The sequence below is a fragment of the Notechis scutatus genome, chromosome 5, assembly GCF_049901735.1.
Source record: "Notechis scutatus isolate UNSWTSFEM ecotype Mainland chromosome 5, rNotScu1.2, whole genome shotgun sequence".
Taxonomy (NCBI): Eukaryota; Metazoa; Chordata; class Lepidosauria; order Squamata; family Elapidae; genus Notechis; species Notechis scutatus.
The window spans coordinates 22,386,593-22,410,256 of record NC_142013.1 but is presented as its reverse complement, the minus strand read 5'-3'; the positions used below and the strand labels follow the sequence as shown (position 1 = coordinate 22,410,256).

Here is a 23,664-nt window from a genome sequence, read left to right as displayed (position 1 = left end):
AAACTCTCTGAAGTTATTTGTTTTCTTGCAGACGTTTCATTACTCAAACTTAGGTAACTCAGTACTAGTACACTAAGTAAGTGATGTTACCTAGATCAGGGGTCCCCAACCACTGGTCCACGGACCGGTACCGCTCCGCGGAACAAGTCCTACCAGGCCGCTGGCTTGCTGGGCGCCGCCATCTTTTTTTGATGAAAAAGTGCTTCCGGTGAGCTTTTCCGGGTAGAAAGCTCACCGGAAGCACGTTTTCATCAAAAAAAGATGGCGGCGCCCAGCTGATGCCGGTACCGGGCCGCGGCGTAAAAAAGGTTGGGGATCACTGACCTAGATGAGGAATGAAACGTCTGCAAGAAAGCAAGCAAACTCAGAGACCACCAAGGATTCCTCATTTCAACCCTGAGTTACAAATATTGTCCTTTAATGGAAATGTTATGAGTGATCTATTAGTTATTATTGAAAAGAGAGGGCTTTGGGGGATATAATTCTGGTAAATAAATAGTTCCCTTTCCTTATTTAAACAGTAAATCTCTATGGAACAGAAAGAAAGCTTTAATTCAATCTTATTTTATTTTTTTTTGTTCCAATAGGTAGGGGAGGAAGAAAAAATCCTATGAAATGCCAAGAAAGTTGTATATTTTTATTCAGAGATATACCAACAGCATCAGTACAAAAATAAAAATCTTCTTATAAAGGTCTAATTAACAAAACAGTTTTGAGCAAAGTTCACTTCAAGTCTATTTCACTTTGGATGAAAGAGCCTGTTTGAAACGTCTCTTGAGATCTTGCACATTGGGAGATTTGGGACGCGGGATGATGGATGACCTTCTTTTGTCCCGGCTGCCATAACTGTGCTGTTTACTAACTTCTTTACAAAGGTATTGAAATACATCGCATACACCTTGATAATTATCACTCGTCGAGACTTCCAGAAACACAACACCCAGTTCATTGGCCAATTGTAAGCCATCATTTGCTGCAACCTGTCGGGAATGCATCAAATCCCCTTTGTTCCCTACAATGATGACTGGAATTTTTGAATCAGGGCGAATCTTCTGGATGTGTAGAAAAAGTGGCCGAATGAACTGGTAGCTATGACGGTCGGTAATTGAGTAGACTAAGAGAAAACCATCTGCCCACTTGAGGCACCCAGAAAGCGAATCCAGCATCTGTGGTAAGTCTTCTTGGATCTGAAAAAAAGGAATGGTTGTTTACATACATTTATAAAGAACAGAAAAGGTTTCCGTTGCAGACATAGTTTCAATATAGAAGCTCATCTCGCAATTGAACTATTCAGTGTTCAACCTTGATCACCATAATACAATGCAGTTGGATGCCTGGATGACACAGCCCTGAAGCATTAAAAGAAATAATGCTTTTGGGAGTGATCACACTTAATCCCAAATGGATCATTAAAAGGTCAGATGCATTTCTTCCAGCATTACACAGAACAACACATAACTATAACTCCCATTAATGCTGTAATGAAATGCAAGTATTTTTTTGTTTTGAGCCCAGGAACTTTGTACCTATTAAGCCACACATTTTAAATAACCCAAGAAATGGTAAGATATTCCAGGGATTGCAGTCCTAGAAAAATTGATCTGGGGCACTTTGATATATGTGAGATTTCTTTCTAATATATCTAGAATAGGGTTGTCAAACTCACAGCCTGCAGGCTGGATGTGTCACGGGCTGGCCACACCCACACCCAGTTTAGCGAATGGGAAAGTCCCAATATGTCACATGATGCCCCCGTGACACCGCGAGTTTGACACCCTTGATGTAGAATGTGTGTCTGCAAATAACATCCTAATTTGATTGGAAATCCCAATTATTATGGGATACTTCAAATTGAAAGTTCTGAGAAGTGGTAAAAAACTGTTGGCAGTGACAACAATATTTGACTTCCTGGTTGTTTGTTAAAGCAGTAAGAATTATAACTTTACAGGTAATCTTTATTTACAACTAGTCACTTAGCAACCAGTCAAAGTTACAACAGTCTCCCCCATCCCATGTCTAAAGTTACAATGTCTGGTGTGCCCTGCCCCCAGTGGTCACATAACAGAATTTTGGGTACCTGGCAACCAGCCCACATTTGCTCCATGGTCATCTGACCACAATTAACAAGTTTTTTCTGGAAACTGGTATTTATTTTTTGTTTCCATAAGAAAACACCCATAGCAAATATGGGTTTGCTTCATGAAGACAGCATTCATTTAACAACCAATGTGTTCACATAATAACTACTGCAAAAAAAGGTCATGAAATCAGGTCTGGTCACATGATGACCAGCTTTATTAGTGTCAGAACTTATGACTGTAATTGCCAGTTATGATCATAAGCTGGAGACTTTTTAGCAATGGTATACTGCTTTAAGTAGCAAGAAATATTGAATAAATGAGGCAGGATAAGCAAATAAGAATAAAGTGAACAAATATGCAACTACTGTGTTATAAAGAGCCCGTTGCATTTCTGCAACATAGAGAAGCAAATGCCATTTGGAGTCCAGAACCAACATATTTTAAAATTATTTTGTACCTCCGGGCATCCTGGTGTGTCTTGGATCTGCAGAAACATTTGATCACCTTCTATATGAACAAGTCTTGAATATAGATTTCCTGGAAAAATGAACATGAAAGTGAATATTGGTGGCAAGAAATAACCTAGAGAAATAGGACAGCTACTCATCTCCTTTAGGTTGGCCCACAACACCCCAGAAGTGGGAAGCCCAGAAACCCAATAGTGCAGGGATCTTCAAACTTGACAGCTTTAAGACTTGTGGACTTCAACTGATTCCTCCTCCTCTCATATTAGCTCAGGATTTCTGGGAGTTGAAGTCCATGAATCTTAAACTTTCCAAGTTTGAAGACCCTTGCAATAGTGATTGGGGTCCTTAAACCTACCTAAGAATATGACTGCCAACAATTGTACTGGCTTAATTACTCCCCATTTTGAGTTGTGGAACACCTGAAAACTGGTGTAAACCTTACACATGAAACATGTGACCAAGATTTCCTAAATTCCATCCAAGTCTTGGGGAAAGGGAAGGAAAGTCCTACCCTAGCTTACTTCAGACCACTGTCCTACCGCTGCAGCTCTTGTTCAACCCTCAAACCATTAAGTGCAGCCCCCAGCCCCCATAAACCTGCTTTCCAATTTATGCAGAAAAACCAATGTGGTGTAATGGAGGACTAAGCTTCAGAAGGGGATTATGGGGCTTTAGTAAGTAGTTTTCAGAGCCTTGTTTCTTCTGTCTGCTCTTTTCTAGATAGGAAAACATCTCCACTCCTAAGCTATCTAGAAGTCCCTAAAGGAAGGGGGCCAAAGCAGATTCCTTATGGCAGAAGTCTCCAAACTTGGCAGCTTTAAGACTTGTGGACTTCAACTTCTGGGAGTTGAAGTTCACAAGTCTTAAAGTTGCCAAGTTTGGGGACCCCTGCCTTATGGCATAGAATAGGCGATCTCCTTACTCAGACCTCACAGCTGGCTTGTGGGAAGGGAAAATTCTTAAGAATAAAACTCACCAGTATTGGGTTCATAGTCGCCAATAAACCTTTTGGTGAGGAACCGGACAATCATGGCTGGGGAGGAAAAAAAGAGAGAATATTTTGTTTGTTAATTGAAAACAGCTGGGGAAAAGGCTAATCAAGTCACCATTTTTAGCAAGCAGCATGGCTTCCCAAGTGGTGACTTGAGCTATGATGGCATCTGGATTAGGAAAACAAACAAAGATGCCTATGGAAGTGTGGAAGAATTTTCTGCTTTAACCCAAGAGTAAATGATGTTCTGCTTGAAAAGGAAGTCTTTAACCCACCCAACCAGCTCATAGCTCCTGTTCTCCCATCCCCAAAGTTCTTCCATAGAGTGTGGTGGCCTAGAGGTGGAGCCTCCTCACAATCAGGAGGCTATGAGTTTGACCCTAAGTAGAGGCTAGTATTTGAAATAGATTCTCCTGCTCGAGCAGGGGGTTGGACTAGATGACCTCCAAGGTCCCTTCCAACACTTGTTCTGTATGTTTTCTTTTTTCTTAAATTTTTATTAAACATAACAGTTAAAAACATTAATGTGGTAAAGTCGTTTTGACATAACTTTTGGTCAGTATAATATAAGTATATACATTCCTATATACATTTGTTCCTATATATATTTGTTTTCTTAAGTTTTCGCGGGTACTTACATGTATGGCATTCAGCTTTGTTCGGGTATTTTCCCACATCATAGTAGTTGTGCTTTTAAAGTTGTAGCGACGTTTCGGCAGACTCTCATCTGCCATCATCAGGCTTCTGTATAGTGTTCATCTGTGAGTCTGTAACCACTGTAAAAGCCTGACTCACAGATGAACACTATACAGAAGCCTGATGATGGCAGATGAGATTCTGCCAAACATCGCTACAACTTTAAAAGCACAACTACTATGACGTGGGAAAATAATATATATATATATATATATATATATATATATATATATATATATATATATATATATATATATATATATATATATAATGAACAAATGTATATAGGAATGTGTGTGTGTGTGTGTGTATGTATGTATGTATATATATATATATATATATATATATATACACACACACACACATATTTATTCATTCTTACATTACATCCTCCAACATCCTTAGTCTTATTTTCATCTCATACTCTTGTTTACCCTCTCAACAACTCTTTCCCATCTTAAGCCCTCCCTTTCTGTCCCCATCAATGGTAAATCTATTCCAAATTGTATAATATTCCGATTTGTCCTTATTTTTCATCTCTAAGGGTAGCCTATCCATTTCAGCACATATCAGAATTTTGTCTATTACTTCGTCCTCACTCGGTGTATCTTTCTCCTTCCATTTCTGAGCAAATACCATTCTTGCCGCAGTGATAACACGTATAATCAAATATAGCTCTTCCTTATAATTTTTTTTTTTTTTTGTATAATTCCCAATCAGAAACATTCCGGTCTATGATCTCTTTTAAATCCCAACATTTCTTCCAGCCACTTCCCCGAGCAGGGGGTTGGACTAGACGACCTCCAAGGTCCCTTCCAACTCTGTTGTTCTATGTTTTCATTCGTCGGCTGATGGGCGTTTGCATTCCTGAATATCTGGACGGCATTGGGATGAAAACAGTAGACAGGACTTCATCTCTCAGGGTTTTTTCTTTTTTTTTTCCTCTACCTTTTCCCGGCTTCCATGCTTCCCCCAAAGGGACCTTGTTTTATTCTTTCTAGAGCAGACCGTCGTTTTTCATCTTCTCTCCTCTGTCCGCGCGCCCCGATCTCAATCCCCCGGGCGCGGGGATCCTTCCCCTTCGCTTGCCCCCACCCCAGATCCCCAGATCCCCAAGCAGCCGAACCGAGCCGCACCTGGCTTCCTCGGCACTTACCGCTCTTCCCCACGCCCCCAGTTCCGAGCACCGCCAATTTCACCTCCTTGACCAGGAAATCGGACGGGCATTCTTGGATGGGCGCTAACAGATAATTTTGGGACATGGTCGACGAGAACCGCATGGGAAAGGCGAGCCCTCCAGCCCCAGGAAGAGAAACACGGGATCGGCGGCGGCGGCGGCGGCAGAAGCCTTTGCTCCAGATGCCGTCAGAGCGCGGAGGCGAGGAACCGGTGCAGCAGCATCCAAGCGAAGCTCTTGCAGCGAGGAGCTGCCGGCGGAGCGCGCGGCGCTTTTAAAGTCGGCCCCCAAGTGCGACAAAGCGCCACCTCCGCTCCCGCCCCTCTTTGGGAAGGCCCGGCCCCGCGTGTACGCACAAGGGCGGCGAGCTGTACGCAAGCCCCGGTTCTCAGTGCCCAGCAGCCCTAGACAATAGAAATAGCTGGCGATGGTCAAGAGAGAGCGGGCGGGTTTATGGGACAATCGCCTGGCCAAGGATTTCACCGGCGCCTCGTAAAAGCCGGGTTTTATTTTTTTACGGTATATTTGGGTTGGCTTCCGGTGGAGGGGCTGAAGGGGCTCTCCTTCCGAAACCCACAAATGATTTTTCCCTTTTCCATTGCTATGAAATGGGTGGGATCGCACCCTCGGGCCGTTTAGGTTCTCCTCTCGCTCCCCAATTCACATGAATAAATGAATGAATGAATGATTGATTGAATGAATGAATGAATGAACGAACGAACGAATCTCGGCCCGTTTTGTTCACGCGTTCTGTTGCTCATCTGTGGGGACACCACTGGTAATGTGTGTTCTGTCATCGATTTCACCCGACTTTAAAAAAAGAGAGAGAGAGAGAGAGGAGGTGTAGCTTTCTTTGGGACGATTCTTCAATCTTTTACAAGAGGAGTGTCTTTTGCCAGGTGCAAAGATGTGTGTCACACAGGGAACCTTCAAAACGTTTCATTTCCACCTTTTCCCTAAATTCCCTGAGAGTCTGAATACGCACAAGGCAAACATCCTTGCAAAGCTTGCATTGCCATTGCCGTTGTACCTCAACATTGCAAATAGTGTAATTGCCATGGAAACAATAGTAGGCATGGCTTTAAAAGGCCTTGGGGTGTGCGTGTGTGGAAGGAAGAGAGGATACTCAGAATACCATTTGTATACAAATTAAAAGCCTAGTAATGCATTCATGAGAGGAGAATCTTACTACAGTGACCAAAATTGAAGGTCATTCACAAAAAGCATTTTTCTAGCACCTACTGGCAAAACCTTATCAAATGGATTCCAAAAGGAATCATGTGTATTGGGATGGGACACTCCCTGTTAATTTAATTTATACATATGATGACCATATTTTCTTGGGTAAAAATAAAAGATAAACTTGAAAGGGGCAAATTTGAAAGAGGTTCATTCAAATTTTTTTTAAAAGGTTTATAACTTAATTTTATAAAAGAAAAATCCAGATGAAGAAACATAAAAACATTCTAATGAAAATATCTAAAATCAAACTGCATGTGTACATTTGTTTTTAAAAAGACAATTCAGTTTCCATGCTTTTCACATGAATGTGAAAGCCTAAATACATTATTAAGTGGCACCATTTATTGGTAAAAATCAAATGACAAAAATAAAGGACAAAAGTGAGTTTTTGAAAAATAAATAAATCTAAAATACACTCTTCTGAATAACGAGCCATCCTTTATAATAAAAAACACATAGTCAATGTAATTATAAGCCACCTGACTCCTAAGTGACCCTGGCTGGGTTACAATTAAAATACCAAATCATTCAGAATACAGTTAGCCAGATGAGTAATAAAATGGATAATTAAAACATTATTTTAAAACCCTGCTTGTAGTTGATTGTGGTATCAGGTGAAGTCATATCAGAAGTTAAGCTGACTGAACAGTTACAACATTGAATTCTGGTACAGTGCAGCAAATGTGCCAATTCATATCATCTTTGTTGTGAGTCTGTTGATCCTGTATGTACACAGTGATGGCATAGAGTTATTGCTGGCACTTTCTTGAAATGACGGGCATTTGACCTTTCTCTCCTCTCTTGTTTGCAGATTCTTCTGGCAGGGTGTTTGTCCATTTCTGCAAAGTATATCCCATCTGACCCACAGAAGTACATTGCTTGATTCAAAAGATATGTGTAACACTCCAGTTGATGAAAGTTGGGAAAAACACAATTACCTTTCTCCTGTTTGTAACTTCTTCGCATCTTGGCATGATCATGTGGCAAAGTATCTGATGGAGAGAGGAAACTGCCATTAAAATCTGGTTCAGATGTCCATGTTGAATTTATAAAACAGGAGTTTTATTTGACTTGTAGCCTCTTTGAGGAGATAGTGTTTCAATCAAAAATCCTGAAGAGAGCAGCCCCAACCATTTGAAGAGTAACTGTGGCCAGCTTCACACTTACTAAGCCATGATAGATGTGTTGCATGAACACAGCCTTTTGGCTTGCAAAATTGGTTTAAGCCACTAGGTGAAATTCAACCAATCCTATGCTATTTGTATCTGGCAAAGAAAGCAACATCCAGATTTGCTTTTGGCTGAAGCAACATGTCATCTAAGGTAGTGAGTTAACAAGACCACACACAGACATCACCTTATACAAATCAGCCTTGGCTTAAGATCACAATTGAGCCCAACATTTCTGTTGCTAAGCAAGACAGTTATTATGTGAGTTTTGCCCCATTTTACGACTTTCCTTGTCACAGTGAATCACTGCAGTTGTTAAATTAGTAACACGGTTGTTAAGTGAACCTGGCTTCCCCATTGCCATCCTTTGGCTTAACTTGGGAGTCCCTCAACGCTGTTACAAAGCTTAATAACAGTACAGTGATTAGAACTGTCTGAAATGAAATTAGTCTTCTGTGCACTAGATTATTTTGAGTCATCCTCTGACAGAAGTTACAGAGGGCTATGAAAGGTTGAAAATCTTGATGATGATTGAAATTCTAGACCGAGAAAACCTAGAACTACGCCGCCTTCAGTCCAATCTAAGCATAGTATATAAAATCATACATTGCAATGTCTTACCTGTCAATGAATACTTCAGTTTCAACCATAAGAATACAAGAGCACACAATAGATATAAGCTCATGGTTAACCGCACCAAACTTGATTGCAGGAAATACGACTTCAGCAACAGAGTGGTCAATGTCTGGAATACTCTACCTGACTCTGTGGTTTCTTCCCCAAACCCCAAAAATTTTAACCTTAGACTGTCTACTATTGACCTCACTTTCCTAAGAGGTCTGTAGGGGATGTGCATAAGCACACCAACCTGCCTACCGTCCCTGTCCTATTGTTTCTTTTATATATTTTTTATATGTATCCATTTCATGTATTCATAACTATGTTTATACTTATACCTGTTATCTTGTAATTGCTTGACTAAATAAATAAATAAATAAATAAATGTTGAGTAGAAACAGAGAAGATGGCCAACAATAAGGTGGATGGACTCAGTAATAGTTATGATGGTACAGGTGGTCCTCGACTTACAATGACAACTGAGCCCAAAATTTATGTTGCTAAGTGGGATATTTGTTAAAGTTTTAAGTTTTGCCCCGTTGTACGATCTTTCTTGCCACAATTGTCAAGTGAATCATTGCAGTTGTTAAGTAAGAATCTGGTTTCCTCGTTGATTGTGCTTGTCAGAAGATTGCAAAAAGCTGATCACATGACCCCAGGATCCTGTAATTGTCAAGCATCCAAACACAGATCATGTGATCATGGGGAATGCTGCAATGGTTGTGTGAAAAACGGTCACAAGTCACTTTTTTCAGTGCCTTTGTAACTTTGAACAGTCACTAAATGAACTGCTGTAAGTTGAGGACTACCTGTACATTGTTGGAAGCTCTGAAGGACCAGATCCAGTTAGGATCAGTTTGTCATGTAGAAAATATAAATGTGTGGTCACTAAAGATCAACAACTTGATGGCCCATAATCATATTGCTTTCATTTTATAATAAACCTATCACAAGAGATATATCACATGGCTAATCATCACTGCCCAAGCTAATTTTTTTTTTGCTGAAGGATTAAAATAACGAATCACATTTTCTCCTATGAATGAAGATAATAAGCACACATCCAATCATAATAAGTGAAGCTATCACCCTCCAGAGAAATGCACTTCGTAGCAGCAAATTTCACTGAAATTTTCAGGAAATGTAAATCTAAGATGGATGGAGCTATCATAATATCGATCTACATCAAACATCATTATCCACAGAGACTCGTATTCGGAGAGGCGCCCTAATAATTTATCAGCTCCTGTTCCAAATTGTTTCAATATGAACGCAGTGTTTGGCAATGGAAATCATGATAGTAGGCTGCAAATGTGGGAAGTATTAGCAGTTGCCAAATAAATGGGGGTGGGGTGGGAGAAATCTCTAGAGACAAAGAAGAAAACTCTTCAACAGAATGCAGTATGAAATGTTCACATTCCCGATTCTAATGAGTCACCTGAGTCCTCTTCTCGGGCACTTCTAGAGTTATTTTCCTGTATCTGGTTTTGCTCTCCAGAAATTAGTATTTCATGGCTACTGAAATACTAATTTTCATTGGGCTAATCAGAAGAATAACAACCTTTTTCAGCCTAAGGGCCCCATTTTGCAAAGTATGATTGATGATAAAGATTACTGTACATCCAGACTTTTATGGATGTTTAATTCTAGGGTTATTCATCTGACACAGACTATGAGAACAGTTAAAATATTTGAGTTCCCACCATGTCAAATTTTCATGCTCATGTGCCATCCTACTTTCCTTTGCTCTCCTGCCTCTTTCTACCACTTTCAGATCAAATACTGTGTTCCTAAACCTAAAACTGGGGCTTCTTATTGGGGTCATGCTCTTGAACTGCTCAGTCACTCATAGTTCCAGTGTGTCTGTCCCAAAAGCAGAGCCAGCAATGAAGTCATTGCACAGTATGGTTTTATTATTCCATTTTGTTATTTTTATATGTTTATAAAATGGTTACAGAACATTTTCTGGCTGGATGATAGTAGCCCATAACAGTGTTTCTTAACCTTAACAACTTTAAGATGTGTGGATTTCAACTCCCAGAATTCTCCAGCATGAGGAATTCTGGAAGGTGAAGTCCACATATCTTAAAGCTGTTGAGAAACACTGGCCTGTGGTACAGAGAGGCCACATTATCAGAGGTGGGATTAAAAAATGTTTACTACCGGTTCTGTGGGCATGGCTTGGTGGGCGTGGCAGGGGAAGAATACTGCAAAATCTCCATTTCCTCCCCACTCCTGGGGGAAGGATATTGCAAAATCTCCATTCCCTCCCCACCCCAGGTAAGTTATGTAAGCAAAAATACAAGAGGGAGGACTGTACTGTGTACTATATAACAATTAACACATTAATACATAATCAATTTCATGTATTCATAACCATGTTTATACTTATACCTGTTATCTAATAATTGCTTGACAAAATAAAATGAAATAAATAAATAAATAAAAATAAATAATCTGTAGGGGAGAAAACCTTCAACTAAGATGAATGTGATTTATACAAAGCCATTAGTTGCTCTCTACTTTTTATGCTTGATCAGAATTACATTACTATTATGCTATTGCTCCTAGCAGTAGTATCAATATTACTAATGTCAATATCAGGAAAGAAACAGCCATATTATAGAGCAAGGGTCTTCAAACTTGGCAAGTTTAGAACTTCAACTCCCAGAATTCCTGAGCTAACATGAGGAGGGGGGAGGAATTCTGGGAGTTGACGTCCACAAGTCTTAAAGCTGCCAAGTTTCAAGACCTGTTATAGAGGGAATACCCATTTGTCTCTTCAACTAATTTCACACAGCTACTTTGGGGGGCGGAAAGAGTGAGGCAACAATTTTTCAGCTGTGTTTGATGGATTATAACAACAGGATATTTCTTAGCTTTTTTATACAGCTTTTTGGTTTTGACTAAATGAATCCTATACTATTTGGATACTGTTTGCAGTGCAATCGGAAAGAGCATTAAAGGGCAAAAATACTTTTGCTGTTATCTTCTGCAAGGCAATATGGGGCAGACTCTCCACACAGGTTGTTTTGAGTATTATCGATGAGTGTGAGACTTATATTTTTATTTGTAACTTGTTTTTGAATTGTTTTGCTGTTTTAAATGGTTTGTGATCCAGTCATATATTTGAATGGGCATCTACATTAATTGATGTGTTGTAATAAATACTATGAAAACTAAATGTAAAATCAGTTTGTAGTACATGGCTGATTTTTCTGCCATGGTACAGGGTTTGAGATAGTGTTCTGGGATTGGACAATTAAAATGTATTTTGGAATTCTGTTTTCTTTTGCTGTAAAAAATTGGGTGGGGGGAGAGCAGAAGGGTTGGAAGCATTAAAACATCTTATCTTTTTTTTTTAGTTTATAGTCAGCATCCACTTGCTTCTCTCCGCAAGCAGATTCAATATATCTTGTTACCAAAGATTCAAGTCAAATGACCATTTTGGAATATTTTATACCAGGAATTGTCCAGGTACAGAAATACATGACTTAAAACATCAACATAGAATGATGCATAAGATAAGCCATGATTTGGTTTGTTTAGGTATTGCTTAGTGTATATTATGCTCAGTAAGCTCAGTAAATCATGGCTTATTTAGTGAACTCTGGTTAAGCAAGCAGGCTTAGTGTGCTGTATGAACACAGCCTTTGCAATAGACCAGATGTGCATCATGCTAGCATTGCAAATGCCCAGTTAATGCTGCTGTAAGTCACCTAATAATGAAGGAAGTAAATTCTTTACACTTATATCAAGTTTAGAGTCTAAAATCTTCTTGTTCCCCAAAGAAAAAGCTCTTCCCTTTTACAAATCTCCATCCAACTTGACCTCAACAGCTGCCTTTGTAGGTAGATGTTCTTGAAACATGCATAGCCCAGGAAAAACTGCCTTTTCTTTTATTGCTGTTTCACACTAACAAAAATAGCTGTCTGTTGTGTGAGAAAGAACAATGACTCAAGCTCAAAAAAGGTTAAGTGACAGATGTGGGGGTGAGAAGAACTGATACAAAATGAGATGAAATATACAATAGGAACAAATAAGGAGGGGCCTGTGAAGATTCAGAAACATTAAAAAAGATTTGAAAATATGAAGTTCAGTGAACAATGCAAAAGATTCAGAGACAAAAGCCTACAGGTGACAATGTACACTCTCAACGTTACAAAACATGACATCCAAAGTTCGGTGACTAATCATTACAAATTAACCTCTCCTGCAAGCTTCCTTTACAGCTTCTTTGCAGTCACCAGTCCAAATTTTCATTAATGATTCATGGCAATTGGGACTAATATATGTATGGCTTTTAGTAATGGGGGAAGCAACTTTTGGAGCCTATTCTGATATTCAATTCCAACCAGATCAGCATTTCTAAAATAAAAAAACCCACTATTGTTGGGAAAGGTATAACAATTATCTTAAAAGATCTGTGGCTCCAAGAATGAACACTTCCACTACTCTAGCCATAACTCAATGCAGTGGTATTTTGTTACCACTTGGCAACAATGGAAAGAAATTCCTTAGAGGCCATATATCTAAATTAAGGTGCACATCAAAGGTAAATCTTACATAAGTTCTAACTGAAACAAGAGTTTATCTGAAATGAACCAAATGGAGGCCTGTGATCTTGGTTAGGGATAAGAACGGCAGTGTCCCAATTCACAAAGCATAGGAAATGCATAATCAGTTTACTGGATTTAGGTTTAAACAAGGAGTCTTCAAACAGCTTTTAGACTTGTGGACTTCAAATCCTAGAATTCCTCCTCCAGTCATGTTAGCTCAGGAATTCTGGGAGTTGAAGTCCACAAGTTTTAAACTTGCCAAGTTTGAACACCCTTGGTTTAAACTTTTTGGTGAACCCAATCAGTGATTCATGAACCAGTTTATGATTGTATTGAATAAACCCAATGAATTGTGGTGTACACCATTAAACCATGAACGGTCTTCAATTTATGACTAAGCCCACAATTCTGATTCTAGTGACAATTGAAAAGCAGACCTAGATTTCACAACCATTTTTGTGGCCGTTGTTAAGCAAGTGCCATGGTCGTTAAGCAAGCTCATTGCTTGCTATGGGGTCGTTTTTGCTGTAAACGTTTCCATCATGTGAGCATGGGGCATAGCTGTAAATGTGGGTGGAAAAGTGGTCATGTGACATGTGCGTGCATATGCCAGATACCAGAACTTCAAATCTAGGTCATAAGTATGTTTTTCAAGGTGTTGTATTTTTGAACTGTTGCTAAGCAACCAGTTAAGTCAAGGACTACTTGTAAGGTAAAGCATTATGCACAACCTATCATGAACATTTATCATCCTGTCAGAGGTGAAGCAGGTTCTTGGATGAGAAGCAAAACGTCTTCAAGAGAAAAACAAGGAAGTCCAGTTGCCTCCTGAAAAAGCACCTTTGGGATTTACCATCAATTTCATTCTTGTGACTTGGTTGCCCATTGACTAATATAAAATGTTACCTTTTCTTGCAACTGTCCAAACCTTTCATTTTTTTTTATTTGTCGACACAACTATGATAGCAATAGCACTTAGACTAATATACCACTTCAGTGCTTTATAGCCCTCTCTAAGCGGATTAGAGAGTCAGTATATGCATATATTGTCTAAGTACATATTTGAGGAAATACGTACATAGATGAGAAGTGCTCTCTCCCCCACCCATTCTATTTTTCTCTGCACTTAAATGTTTGAAATTTTGTGGGATTATAGAATTTCTATACTGTTCTGACATGCTCTTATCTACTCAACCCCCCCAATCAACTAAGCAAACTCTCAAACTCTTAAAGCCTGTTCCAAAACTCACTGTCAAGCAGTTTGTAAAGGCCATTGAAATCCCACCATTTCAAGGCACAAAACCCAAAGACCTGCATTTGTTTTGCTGGAAATCAAAGTTGCAGTTAGATGAATCCTGCCTGATTTCAAACAGTTTCAGGATCAGAAACCTTTCCTAGGTGTCCTGCAGTAGAAAAATTGAAATTTGTGTGAAGAGAATGGCTTATGTACAGTAACCAGTCAGCATACCTGGTTTATATACACATCACTAAAGTATAATCAGCAGGTTTACACGTTAGATATGCAGTATCAGGCCAAACACATGCAGTTTAACTGTAGATTTCAATTGAGCTCCACTTTATGAAAATGCCTGTCTTTTGTCAGCAAAGTTAGTTTGCCACTACTTTACTCTGGAATATTTTTTTGGCTTTCTAGTCTAGTGTCTACTCTAAAATTTCTTGGGAAGAGTCCTCCATTAAAGTATTTGAGGTAAGTTAATATGTGCTACCACTTTTGACTTGGATTAAATGTTACCACAAAGGAATCTTCTGTCCCCAGATGGGCTATCAAATAATGCTGTCACATTTGATACCAAGCATAATAGATGACCTATTATTTGATTAGTAACAGTATCAGATAAACTTATAACAACACATATATTTTATCCACATTTTTCTTAATTTATAAAATTAATCCATTTTCTCAGGATTTCTCATCTCATTCCATTGTGTTAAAAACTTTAAAAAGAAAGTAGAGCTATCTGTGAGTTTTTCATATTCATCAGTGAGGAGTATGAAGCTTTTAAATAGGAAAACAACTTTTGAGTGCAAAATACAAGTGGACAATCTTCAATTTAGTAGTTCTAAAGTCAGATTTTTTATGAACACTTGTGATCTGAATTTCAGGTTAACATATAAACCTAGTTCATACTACTAGGATTCCCTGACATTGGTGGATAAGGAAGAGAGAGGGGAGATATTTTTAGTAGTTTGTGGAAACAACAGAAAGCCAAAGTGCCAAATCATCAAGAATGGAGAGTATCTTATTAGAAAGCCAAGAAAAGAATTTGAGGAATGTGCTACTTGGCATAAACAATTTAAACAGAAACAGCTTTTTTTAAAAAAAAAAAAAAAAAAACCTCACATGCTTTATAGATTTGTAATTCCAATATTTTCTATCTCTAACATATTTTTAAATTCAGAAACTACTGGGGATTAATTGTAAGAATATTCCTGTTTATATATAAAAACTAGTTGTAGGCTACTAACAGACAACCAATTCATGGTTCACAGAAAAATAGCTGCCTCTTAGATGAGTTTCTGCACATAATTGTACGCTGAATTATAACATATATAGTAAATAATAGGAATATATAACTTTCAATTCAGAAATAATAATTTTGAATACGCAAACAAGTACTTCAGTCCTTTTCATGGTATTTTATTTTGTTCATACAAACTACGCCATGAATTCATAAGGAATTGGTTCCAGCAACTCTGGCTCTTTGCCATTATTTCTAACAAAATGAGCTTCTCTTGGAGGTGCAGGCTGTGAACAAGAATACAAAAGAAGTATGAGTTATAACAGTGCGAGATATTTAAAAAACTGTTTTATAGTGTTTTCTACCACTATACACTTAATAATTAGGTCACTTGTCTTTCCTCAAAATTAAACCATATCTTAAGAGCAAAGACTAAAAAATTATATAGTCTTTTACATTTGACAAATTAAGCTAGTTCTTTTAACAAGGTGACTGACAACTCTAAAATCAATTTTTTGACTTTTCATGCTTCCTTTGATCTTTTTCCGATTTAGATTGACAGTAGACAATAAACTCATGCAGAAACATTTAAACACTATATAAATTAAAGACAGAATATTATATTTACAGATAGTTCCTAACTTACAACCAGATACTTATGACCATTCAAAGCTACAATAGAATCCTCCCAAGGGAAACTTATGGCCTGTTTTTGAAATTAGGATCACACACTCCATTCACAATTGCACTTTGGACAGTTGGTAACTGGTTCATAGTTACGACCATTTATAGCATCCCATAGTCACCTAACCACTAATTGCAACATTTTTAACCAGTTTACACCATTGGGCGAAACTGATTGGCTTAACAACCATAGAATTTACTTTAAAAAATGGTCTGGTTATTTGACTAATGACTGCACTTCCAAGCTCAATTAGGGTCGCAAGTTGAACATTACCTGTATGTCATGAGATCTGACAGGAATAATATATATGACATCAGATAATGTAACATTTTTGTCTTGCTACAAATTTAAACAACTCTCAACATTAAAATATATTCTCAATGTTACCTGGCGTTTTAACTCAAACCAAGTGCCCTTTTCCTTTGCTTCCTTTTTCTTCCTTTCATTTTCCTTCACACGCTGCAAAAAACTATCTCTGCTCTTAGAATGCTTAATGTGTTCAATGCGCACATTGATTCTCTTAGCAAGGATCTTGCCTCTAGGAGAAAAAAAGTCAGAGTTTTACCATTTTCTTTCTTTTTAATAACCAAGAACTAGATCACTGAGACCAAGTCAGCAAAGTTCTATTGACATTTCCAAACTATATATTGTTTCAGAACAAACTTAGCATCTGTTTCCTCTGACAGGATCCAAGCCAGTTAAATATAATCTGGCTGGGTTTTAAAAGGATAGTTGCTGTAACCCCCCCGAATGACCAATTAAGACAAGAAAAAGTCTAATTGGTAAAGTGAAGGGGGAAACAGACATATTTTAACGTAACATTCGGTAATAAGGAATAAAGTCAAAAATAAGGAATGCACTTACTTAACTTTCTTGTTCACAATAATGCCCACAGCATGCTGAGTAATGTTATATACTCTTCCAGTCTTGCCATGGTAACATTTGTGGGGCATGCCTTTTTGAACTGTTCCTGTGCCCTGTTAGTACAGAAAGTTACACCATAAATAGCTACAAATAAAAATGCCTGGCAATGTTTATTGAGAAAGGACATCAAGTGAATTATTTACAACTGAATGCCAGTATTCTTAAATTCATGAATATAATTGCTGCTTTGCCCCCATATACGCTTTTGTAGTCAAACCAGAACAAGCTTATTCTTTAAGTAAGCTACTCAAGAATGATTAGACTATTTTCCGTTTTAACTTAACCCCAATCTTCCAGTAATTTTATTAAACAGCCACCAAATTATGAAAGGGATGGGCATAATTTATGAGCCCAATGAATCACACATGGCTTACTAATCACATCAAATCTTTATTACATTATAAATCAGCATAAACCCCTATCATAATTTTATTATTTTATCTGAGGCCTAAGTTTCCCGGAGAGCTAGATAATGTCTCTGGTTTGCTTTCAGTGCCGGTGAAATGTTTTGCTCAGTTTGCTTTAGTTATTACAAAGCAATCATAGGAGACAGTCATCATCAAGCACCAGAGCATTAAAATACTGTAATGCAGCATTACAAAATCAGACAGTCAAATTAGGCTTTGCAGTAAGAATTCAGCAAAATTTTAACACAGGCCGTTTGATTAAACTTATACATGTTAAATTAATACAACAAATTAAATATTAAAAACCCACACACTCACAAAGTTCAGCAATATAATTTCAAGGCAACTGTTTATCCTTGTATATTATGGCATTTTACACTTTTATTTAAATAAATAAGAGCTGTGTAATATAATTTGTTTCAAGAAAATTTTTAAAGAAACGTACCTTAATATCAACAATATCACCCTTCTTATAGATTCGCATGTAGGTAGCAAGAGGGACAACACCTTTTTAAAAAATGCAACAATTATTTATATTTTAATTAATTTAATTTTATGCATTTTAATACTCCAATCCTGTATTAAGGATTAAAATTAAAAAATAGAATTAAAGAATTGTTTCCCCAATAATGATCAACAGTAGGCATTAGACGATGGTGAACTTTAAATTATGTGATATTGGTATGCCTTTAACTGTAGTGCACGTTATATAATTCACACAGGTTCAACTAACATTTTTATTTCCATCATTTCATCAAATTTAACTCAATAAATTTTACTTACCATGTTTGCGAAAGGGTCTTGAGAACATGTAACGTGTTCCTCTCCTCTTTCCCTTTGTGTTTGTCATCTTGACTGATCACTGTAAGAGCAACCAATTCACAATTCAGACAAAAGAAATATGAAGATAACTGTTAAATTTAAATGGATTTTGTAGTAAACACTAAAATAGTGATGCTTCCTTGTTATTGAACACATGACTATAATCAAGAGAATTTATGTCAGAAAAAAAAAATTTTCAGCTCTCAAAATCTTGTTAAATTAGACTGAGCGTGGTAATTTGCATATGAAATAAGCAAGCCCTGCCAAAATACAGCAAAATCATTTGAGACAGTGTCAAATTCTTATCTGGACCCCCAAGTATGATTGGGCAATTTTTACGGCTTTCTCAGAACGCATGAAGATGGCCTATTGCAAAGTCAGATTTACCCTCTTATTTCTCAGCTAAGATGGATGTACTATACACATGGGGTTTGCCTGTGACAGCCAACACTAGACAAACATTTCCCTATTCGATATCCTGGACATTTGTTGTCCTACCTCACCTACCATACATACCCAGCAGACAGGATGGAGTAGCCTAGTATGTAAAGCAAACATCTCAAATGTTAACAATCTGTTCAAGATATACTGTTCAAAATTTAATTATCTCCATCTCAAACTATCCAACTGAATCATTTAAAAGAGGACAAAGCTTAATAAAATGCAAGTACAAAAAAATAGTTTTTGCTTTAGTAATCTATTTGTAGTTACTTTGATGTACAACACCAGAATTGCAGCAATAATTAGGACTCAACTGAATGCAACAAGTATTTCTGAAATTAAAACAGCAATGTCCATTCCGATCCAATCACATCAGACTAACAAGCAAAGGGTTACAAATGTAGCCTCTATCTTAAGGAGAGGGAGCCTTTAATGGCCTAGAAAAAAAAACATTAAAAAGATCTGAGTGTTGTCTTTTCTGAATGTGAAAATCTATGTAAATTTCCTCTTCTAACCACTCCCCACACTACTGCAACACAATCCAGAAAAAAAAATGCTTTTTTTTAATTAGCAAGGGAACCTTAACTAAACTTCAAGCAACCCAAAAGATTGTGGATTGAAGCGTTAAGAACCTCCATATTATTAAGCCCAATTTTTAAAAAGTTAAACCCATGCAATATATAGATCACTTCCCAAGACAGATGATAATGTCCTTGCACGTCTTCCGGAAGGAATACGCACCCAGTTGATGGCCTCTCCAAAATGACTCTGTAGTTACATCCTGAAACCCCCAAAACTTTAACCTTAAACCAGAGGTCTCCAATTTAACACTTGTGGACTTCAACTTCCAGAATTCCTCAGCCAGCTATGCACTAGGAGTTGAAGCCCACAAGTCTTAAAAGTTGCCAAGTTTGGGGATCCCTGTCTTAAACTGCCTACCGTGGACCTCACTCCATTCCTAAGAGGTCTGTAAGGGGGCCTGCATAAGCGCACCAGTGTGCCTACCGTCCCTGTCCTACTGTTCCCATTTATTCATACTCATTTATTATGAGTATTACTTATACCTGTTTATACTAATATGTTTATATGTCATGTTCATACTTCTACTTGTTTTCTCATACATGCTCGACAAACTAAATAAAATAAAATAAATAAGCCGCAACCCAACCTATCTGGCAGGCACCAGGTTAGAGAAACCTACATCGACCAGTTTTAAACTCCTTGGGGAAAACAGACGCAGCTCTGCCACGCCAGATCGCCGATTGACTCGGGATGGACCGATCGTGTTTGTGCAGACTGCGATTTTTGTGCTTTCTTAAGTTCTCGAAGCTGGAGGGGACACATCTCTCTCTCTCTCTCCCCTAACCCCCCCCCAAGCTCCGGGCCCCCTGCATTCAAACCACGCGCTTCAAGCTACTAAACTTTAGTCAGATAAGAGCTGTTGCATGTATTAAATGTAAAGCCTCGCTCTTCCCAAGCGTTGGGCTACCAAAGGGGGAGGAGGAAGAGGAGCAGGCCGACCGCCAGCCTTGGCCACGTGCGCCTGGATGCCATCCTTTGTCCCGCCGCTCCCGACCCCCGGTACTTCGCTTCTGGCCCGCTTCTCGCTCACCCCTTTCTCTCCCTCATCCACCTTCCTAGCCTCCCTTTCCCTCGCCTCCCTGTGGGTCTCCCGACGCTCCTCGCCCGGCCCCTTATCATCTCCGCGCCGCCCCGAGCCCACGTTCTCAAAACCGCCCAAGGCCTCCCGGGTTCCAGCGAGCCGAGTTTTCTTTCCCCCGTTTCTCCGGCCAGCCCCAAGGCTACCGTTCCTTTCTCGCCACCCTCCCGCATACCGGACCCGACGGGGGAAAAAAGCAAGAGCCAAACTCCGGTGACTACCTCCAAGATGGCGTCCACAGGCCAAAAAGAAAGAAGGCGGCGCTTCCCCAGGTCTCCGCGCCTTCCTTCCGGTTTAGCGCGAGGAAGGGGGCCTCATCTGATCCCGCGCCTGTCCTATAAAAACGCCCGATTGAAAAACGGCCGCCGTTGGCGGAAGTACCTGGTTGGGTGGGGTGTGTGTGGAAAAAAATCAATATATTCGCGCAGCAAGTTAAAGAAAATAGGAAGGAGGTAAACATTTAAGTCGCCCCCAAATAAATGTTCTGGGGTTTCTTAGATGTTTACGATGCTGAACCGGAGCAGGCACTGTTTTAGACAGCTTTCTGAGAGGGCAGTCATGAGACTAAGAAAAGCGGGATGTTTGTACTGTTGGCAATAGATGGGAGGTTTGGGGAGAACTTGATAGGGTGCGATGGGGAGCAGTTCTGCAGTTCTGTTTCTTGCCTAGTGGATTAAGGTTGAAGATCTTTCAGACAGGGTTAAGTAAGGCAGCACTTGAATGATTCACCCAGCATAAATTATAAAAAAAATTATCAAAAAAAATCCACAATCACCCAAATCATATGGTTACCCAAAAATTTATTTTAAAAAAAAATTTTTTATTTTTTTTTTTTTTTTTTATTCACAACAAAAAAAAAAAAAAAAAAAATAAAAATAAAAAAAAATATTTTAAAAATATTACAAAAAAATTAAAAAAATAAAAAAAATAAAAAAAACATATCTAAAACAAAAACAAAAAAAAAAAAAAAAATAGATAAACCTAGTGACCTAGAAGACTCTCGGAGAACTAACAAGATGATTGCAAAAAATATAAACCCTTCGGTTGCCTCCCCATTCAGTCAGAACTGAAAAAGCTTTTTTGATGAGAAAGGAAACCTCTTCAAGAAAAAGCCAGCCCAGTTGCCTTTTGAAAAGCACCTTTGAGATAGTTTAAAACCATGGCATGCAAATTGCAACGGATAGATTCATGCAATATGCTGTTGGAAGAATTATCCTTCTGGGTTCAGTTCCAAGTGGGGAAAGAGACAATGGAAACATGGAGGCTGTTTGGAAGGTTTAATGGTGGACAGGACCACATGGCCTGGAGCTCCAGAGTGAAAAGGAAGGATGATCACATTTTTCAAGGTGAAGGAAGAGATCAAAAAGGGGCTGAGGTGATGAGAGTGCCTGGGTTTTATAACCTTTGTTGAAATTTGAATTGGAGCTTGTTTCTAATTGGTTGTCAGACTCCCATGAGGCCATGCAGGGGCAACTCTGTAGGCTGTTCTGAGTTCCAGGCTTGGTTGAGCCTTGCTGGATGATGATGCACTGAAAGGGCTTTTGAGCAATTGCTATAGCTTTACCTGGAGATCTTTCTTATGTAAAGTATTTTGGCCCAGGCCTTAATGGCCCACCCATTAACAAAGGTGGGGGTGAGCTTCTACTTCTGAGGTGAGTTTCTGCTTCTGAGTTTCTACTCTTTTTAGAGGAAATATTCTGCCTTTTTAATATTTCCCAGGATATTTTATTTTTCTAGGAGAGGGGTGGGTGCTAACTTTCTACAATGCTATGCCAAAATCAAGTATGGTTTACTCTAATGTGTGAATCCAGCGTAATACAATATAGTATGGGCTTTTAGAGATTGAAAATTGGAGGTTTTCCTCAAACCTCTAATATATGAGGTTTTAATGTTTATTTTTGGCTTAGCACTGTAATTTATAAACTATGACTTCAGACATTGAATCAGATTTCTATGTTTTAACTGACAAACAATGGGTTAGAGTGATTTGAATCCCCAGTGCAGGTTTTACAGCAAGATTGAGCAGAAATTCAATTAAGATTTAGCAGTACTTACAGTGTTTAGGTAGGTGTTAAATAATGTCAAATAATTTGATATCCTGGGTGGACTTCTAGTTGAAAAGTAGTGTCAGGAGACAATATTTCAGATTTGTATTTGTAAATGCCTGTCATAATTATACAATTGAGAATGTTTCACAACAAAAAAGGATCATAACAACATCCTGGTATTTTGAAACCATATATATCTAAGTAACATACTAAGATTTTGTTCATTTCATTGTATCCACTACTCATTAATGAAAACTATTACACAGATTCATATATAATGCTAAATTATAGACCATGTTAAAAAAGCAGGATTCACATAACATAGGAAGCTGAAACAAAACAGACCATGCTAGCAGCACACAAGCCATTCACTGCCTTGAAATATTGTCTTTTTAAATTAATTGTAGATCTGTCTTTATGTAGTTAAGCAAAGGGATGCATCGTTCAGTGAAGCTTTCTCCCAGTTCAGTGTACATGAGAATATATAGCCTATTCTTTCCATGTCTAATATTAAAATGTTAAATAAATGTAACAGCTTCATCTGACTGAACAACTCAGTGTTCATATGATTTTGGAAAATTCAAGTTGGTTTTATAGCAAGTTTGTGAGCGTATCTTTAATGGGGGTTGGGACTTGATTAAAATGCACACTTATGAATTGCTTGTACAATTGAAAAACATCCCAATTTTGTCAATGGTTTTCCATTGCATAGAAAAATAAAAGGAATATATCCATATTTGCATCACATAGGTTATTTTAAGAAGGAGAACTTATTACTTCATTCAAGCATTGTATATAAAGCCAAAAAGGCTACATTTTTTGCATAATGTCTTTCAGTCAATTTCAAAATCTTTAAAATACTAGAAAAAACATATAAACATTCCAATATTTTAGAGAGGTATTTAGTATAAATAAGAATTTGCACAAGCAATACTTGATTCTTTCCAATCAGTGTTTTGATGGTCTTTCATTTAGTTTTAACTAGCATTTCTGATACAGATATGTAAAGAAGACTTAAATGGAATCTGTTCATCAGGGTGTATTCATAACCAATAGAGATTTTTTTCCTTGGATATAGCCAGATGGGAAATTTAAATTAGCTGACCATCTGCAAGTAATTAGGAACAAAACTACAGATTTTTTTGAGAGGAAATAGTATAGTATAATGTACTGAGAAAGGAAGCCAATCAAAATAGT

The 23,664-nt window shown here is 38.1% G+C and overlaps 2 protein-coding genes and 2 non-coding genes across 6 annotated transcripts; all 4 read right to left on the bottom strand.

The window, feature by feature from the left end:
- Positions 1-629: 629 nt before the first annotated feature.
- Positions 630-5,675, bottom strand: RASL11A (RAS like family 11 member A). Its single transcript, XM_087967677.1, has 4 exons — positions 5,392-5,675; positions 3,525-3,581; positions 2,539-2,618; positions 630-1,187 (listed from the first exon to the last, which is right to left on the bottom strand). Exons 1-4 carry the CDS (start codon positions 5,513-5,515, stop codon positions 735-737), a joined length of 714 nt encoding a protein of 237 aa, XP_087823803.1. The 5' UTR covers positions 5,516-5,675; the 3' UTR covers positions 630-734.
- Positions 5,676-15,638: 9,963 nt separating this feature from the next.
- On the bottom strand, positions 15,639-20,735 carry RPL21 (ribosomal protein L21). Of its 3 annotated transcripts, none has more exons than XM_026675054.2 (6): positions 20,641-20,735; positions 18,280-18,358; positions 17,942-18,003; positions 17,030-17,142; positions 16,553-16,703; positions 15,639-15,767 (listed from the first exon to the last, which is right to left on the bottom strand). In XM_026675054.2, the coding sequence occupies exons 2-6, from the start codon at positions 18,344-18,346 to the stop codon at positions 15,678-15,680; spliced, it is 483 nt and encodes a 160-aa protein (XP_026530839.1). In that variant the 5' UTR covers positions 18,347-18,358; positions 20,641-20,735; the 3' UTR covers positions 15,639-15,677. The 3 variants fall into 3 exon arrangements, with proteins under 3 accessions (XP_026530839.1, XP_087822444.1, XP_026530840.1); XM_087966318.1 differs by having other exon boundaries at positions 20,566-20,644; XM_026675055.2 differs by having other exon boundaries at positions 20,595-20,644.
- LOC113416959 (small nucleolar RNA SNORA27) lies at positions 16,834-16,966 on the bottom strand. The gene has a single exon (XR_003371556.1). It is a non-coding gene; the product is annotated as a small nucleolar RNA SNORA27 (small nucleolar RNA).
- LOC113416958 (small nucleolar RNA SNORD102) lies at positions 17,574-17,655 on the bottom strand. Its single transcript, XR_003371555.1, has one exon. It is a non-coding gene; the product is annotated as a small nucleolar RNA SNORD102 (small nucleolar RNA).
- Positions 20,736-23,664: the final 2,929 nt, after the last annotated feature.

Excerpts from the sequence above, each read along its gene's own strand:
- RASL11A (XM_087967677.1), bottom strand. The coding sequence starts at position 5,515 with ATGCGGTTCTCGTCGACCATGTCCCAAAATTATCTGTTAGCGCCCATC. Across the intron at positions 3,582-5,391 it reads TGGGGGCGTGGGGAAGAGCG|CCATGATTGTCCGGTTCCTC; the intron begins GTAAGTGCCGAG and ends TTTCCTCCCCAG. Across the intron at positions 2,619-3,524 it reads CGACTATGAACCCAATACTG|GAAATCTATATTCAAGACTT; the intron begins GTGAGTTTTATT and ends TCATTTTTCCAG.
- RPL21 (XM_026675054.2), bottom strand. The coding sequence starts at position 18,346 with ATGACAAACACAAAGGGAAAGAGGAGAGGAACACGTTACATGTTCTCA. Across the intron at positions 16,704-17,029 it reads ATTGTGAACAAGAAAGTTAA|AGGCAAGATCCTTGCTAAGA; the intron begins GTAAGTGCATTC and ends TTTTTCTCCTAG. Across the intron at positions 15,768-16,552 it reads GGTTTGAGTTAAAACGCCAG|CCTGCACCTCCAAGAGAAGC; the intron begins GTAACATTGAGA and ends TCTTGTTCACAG.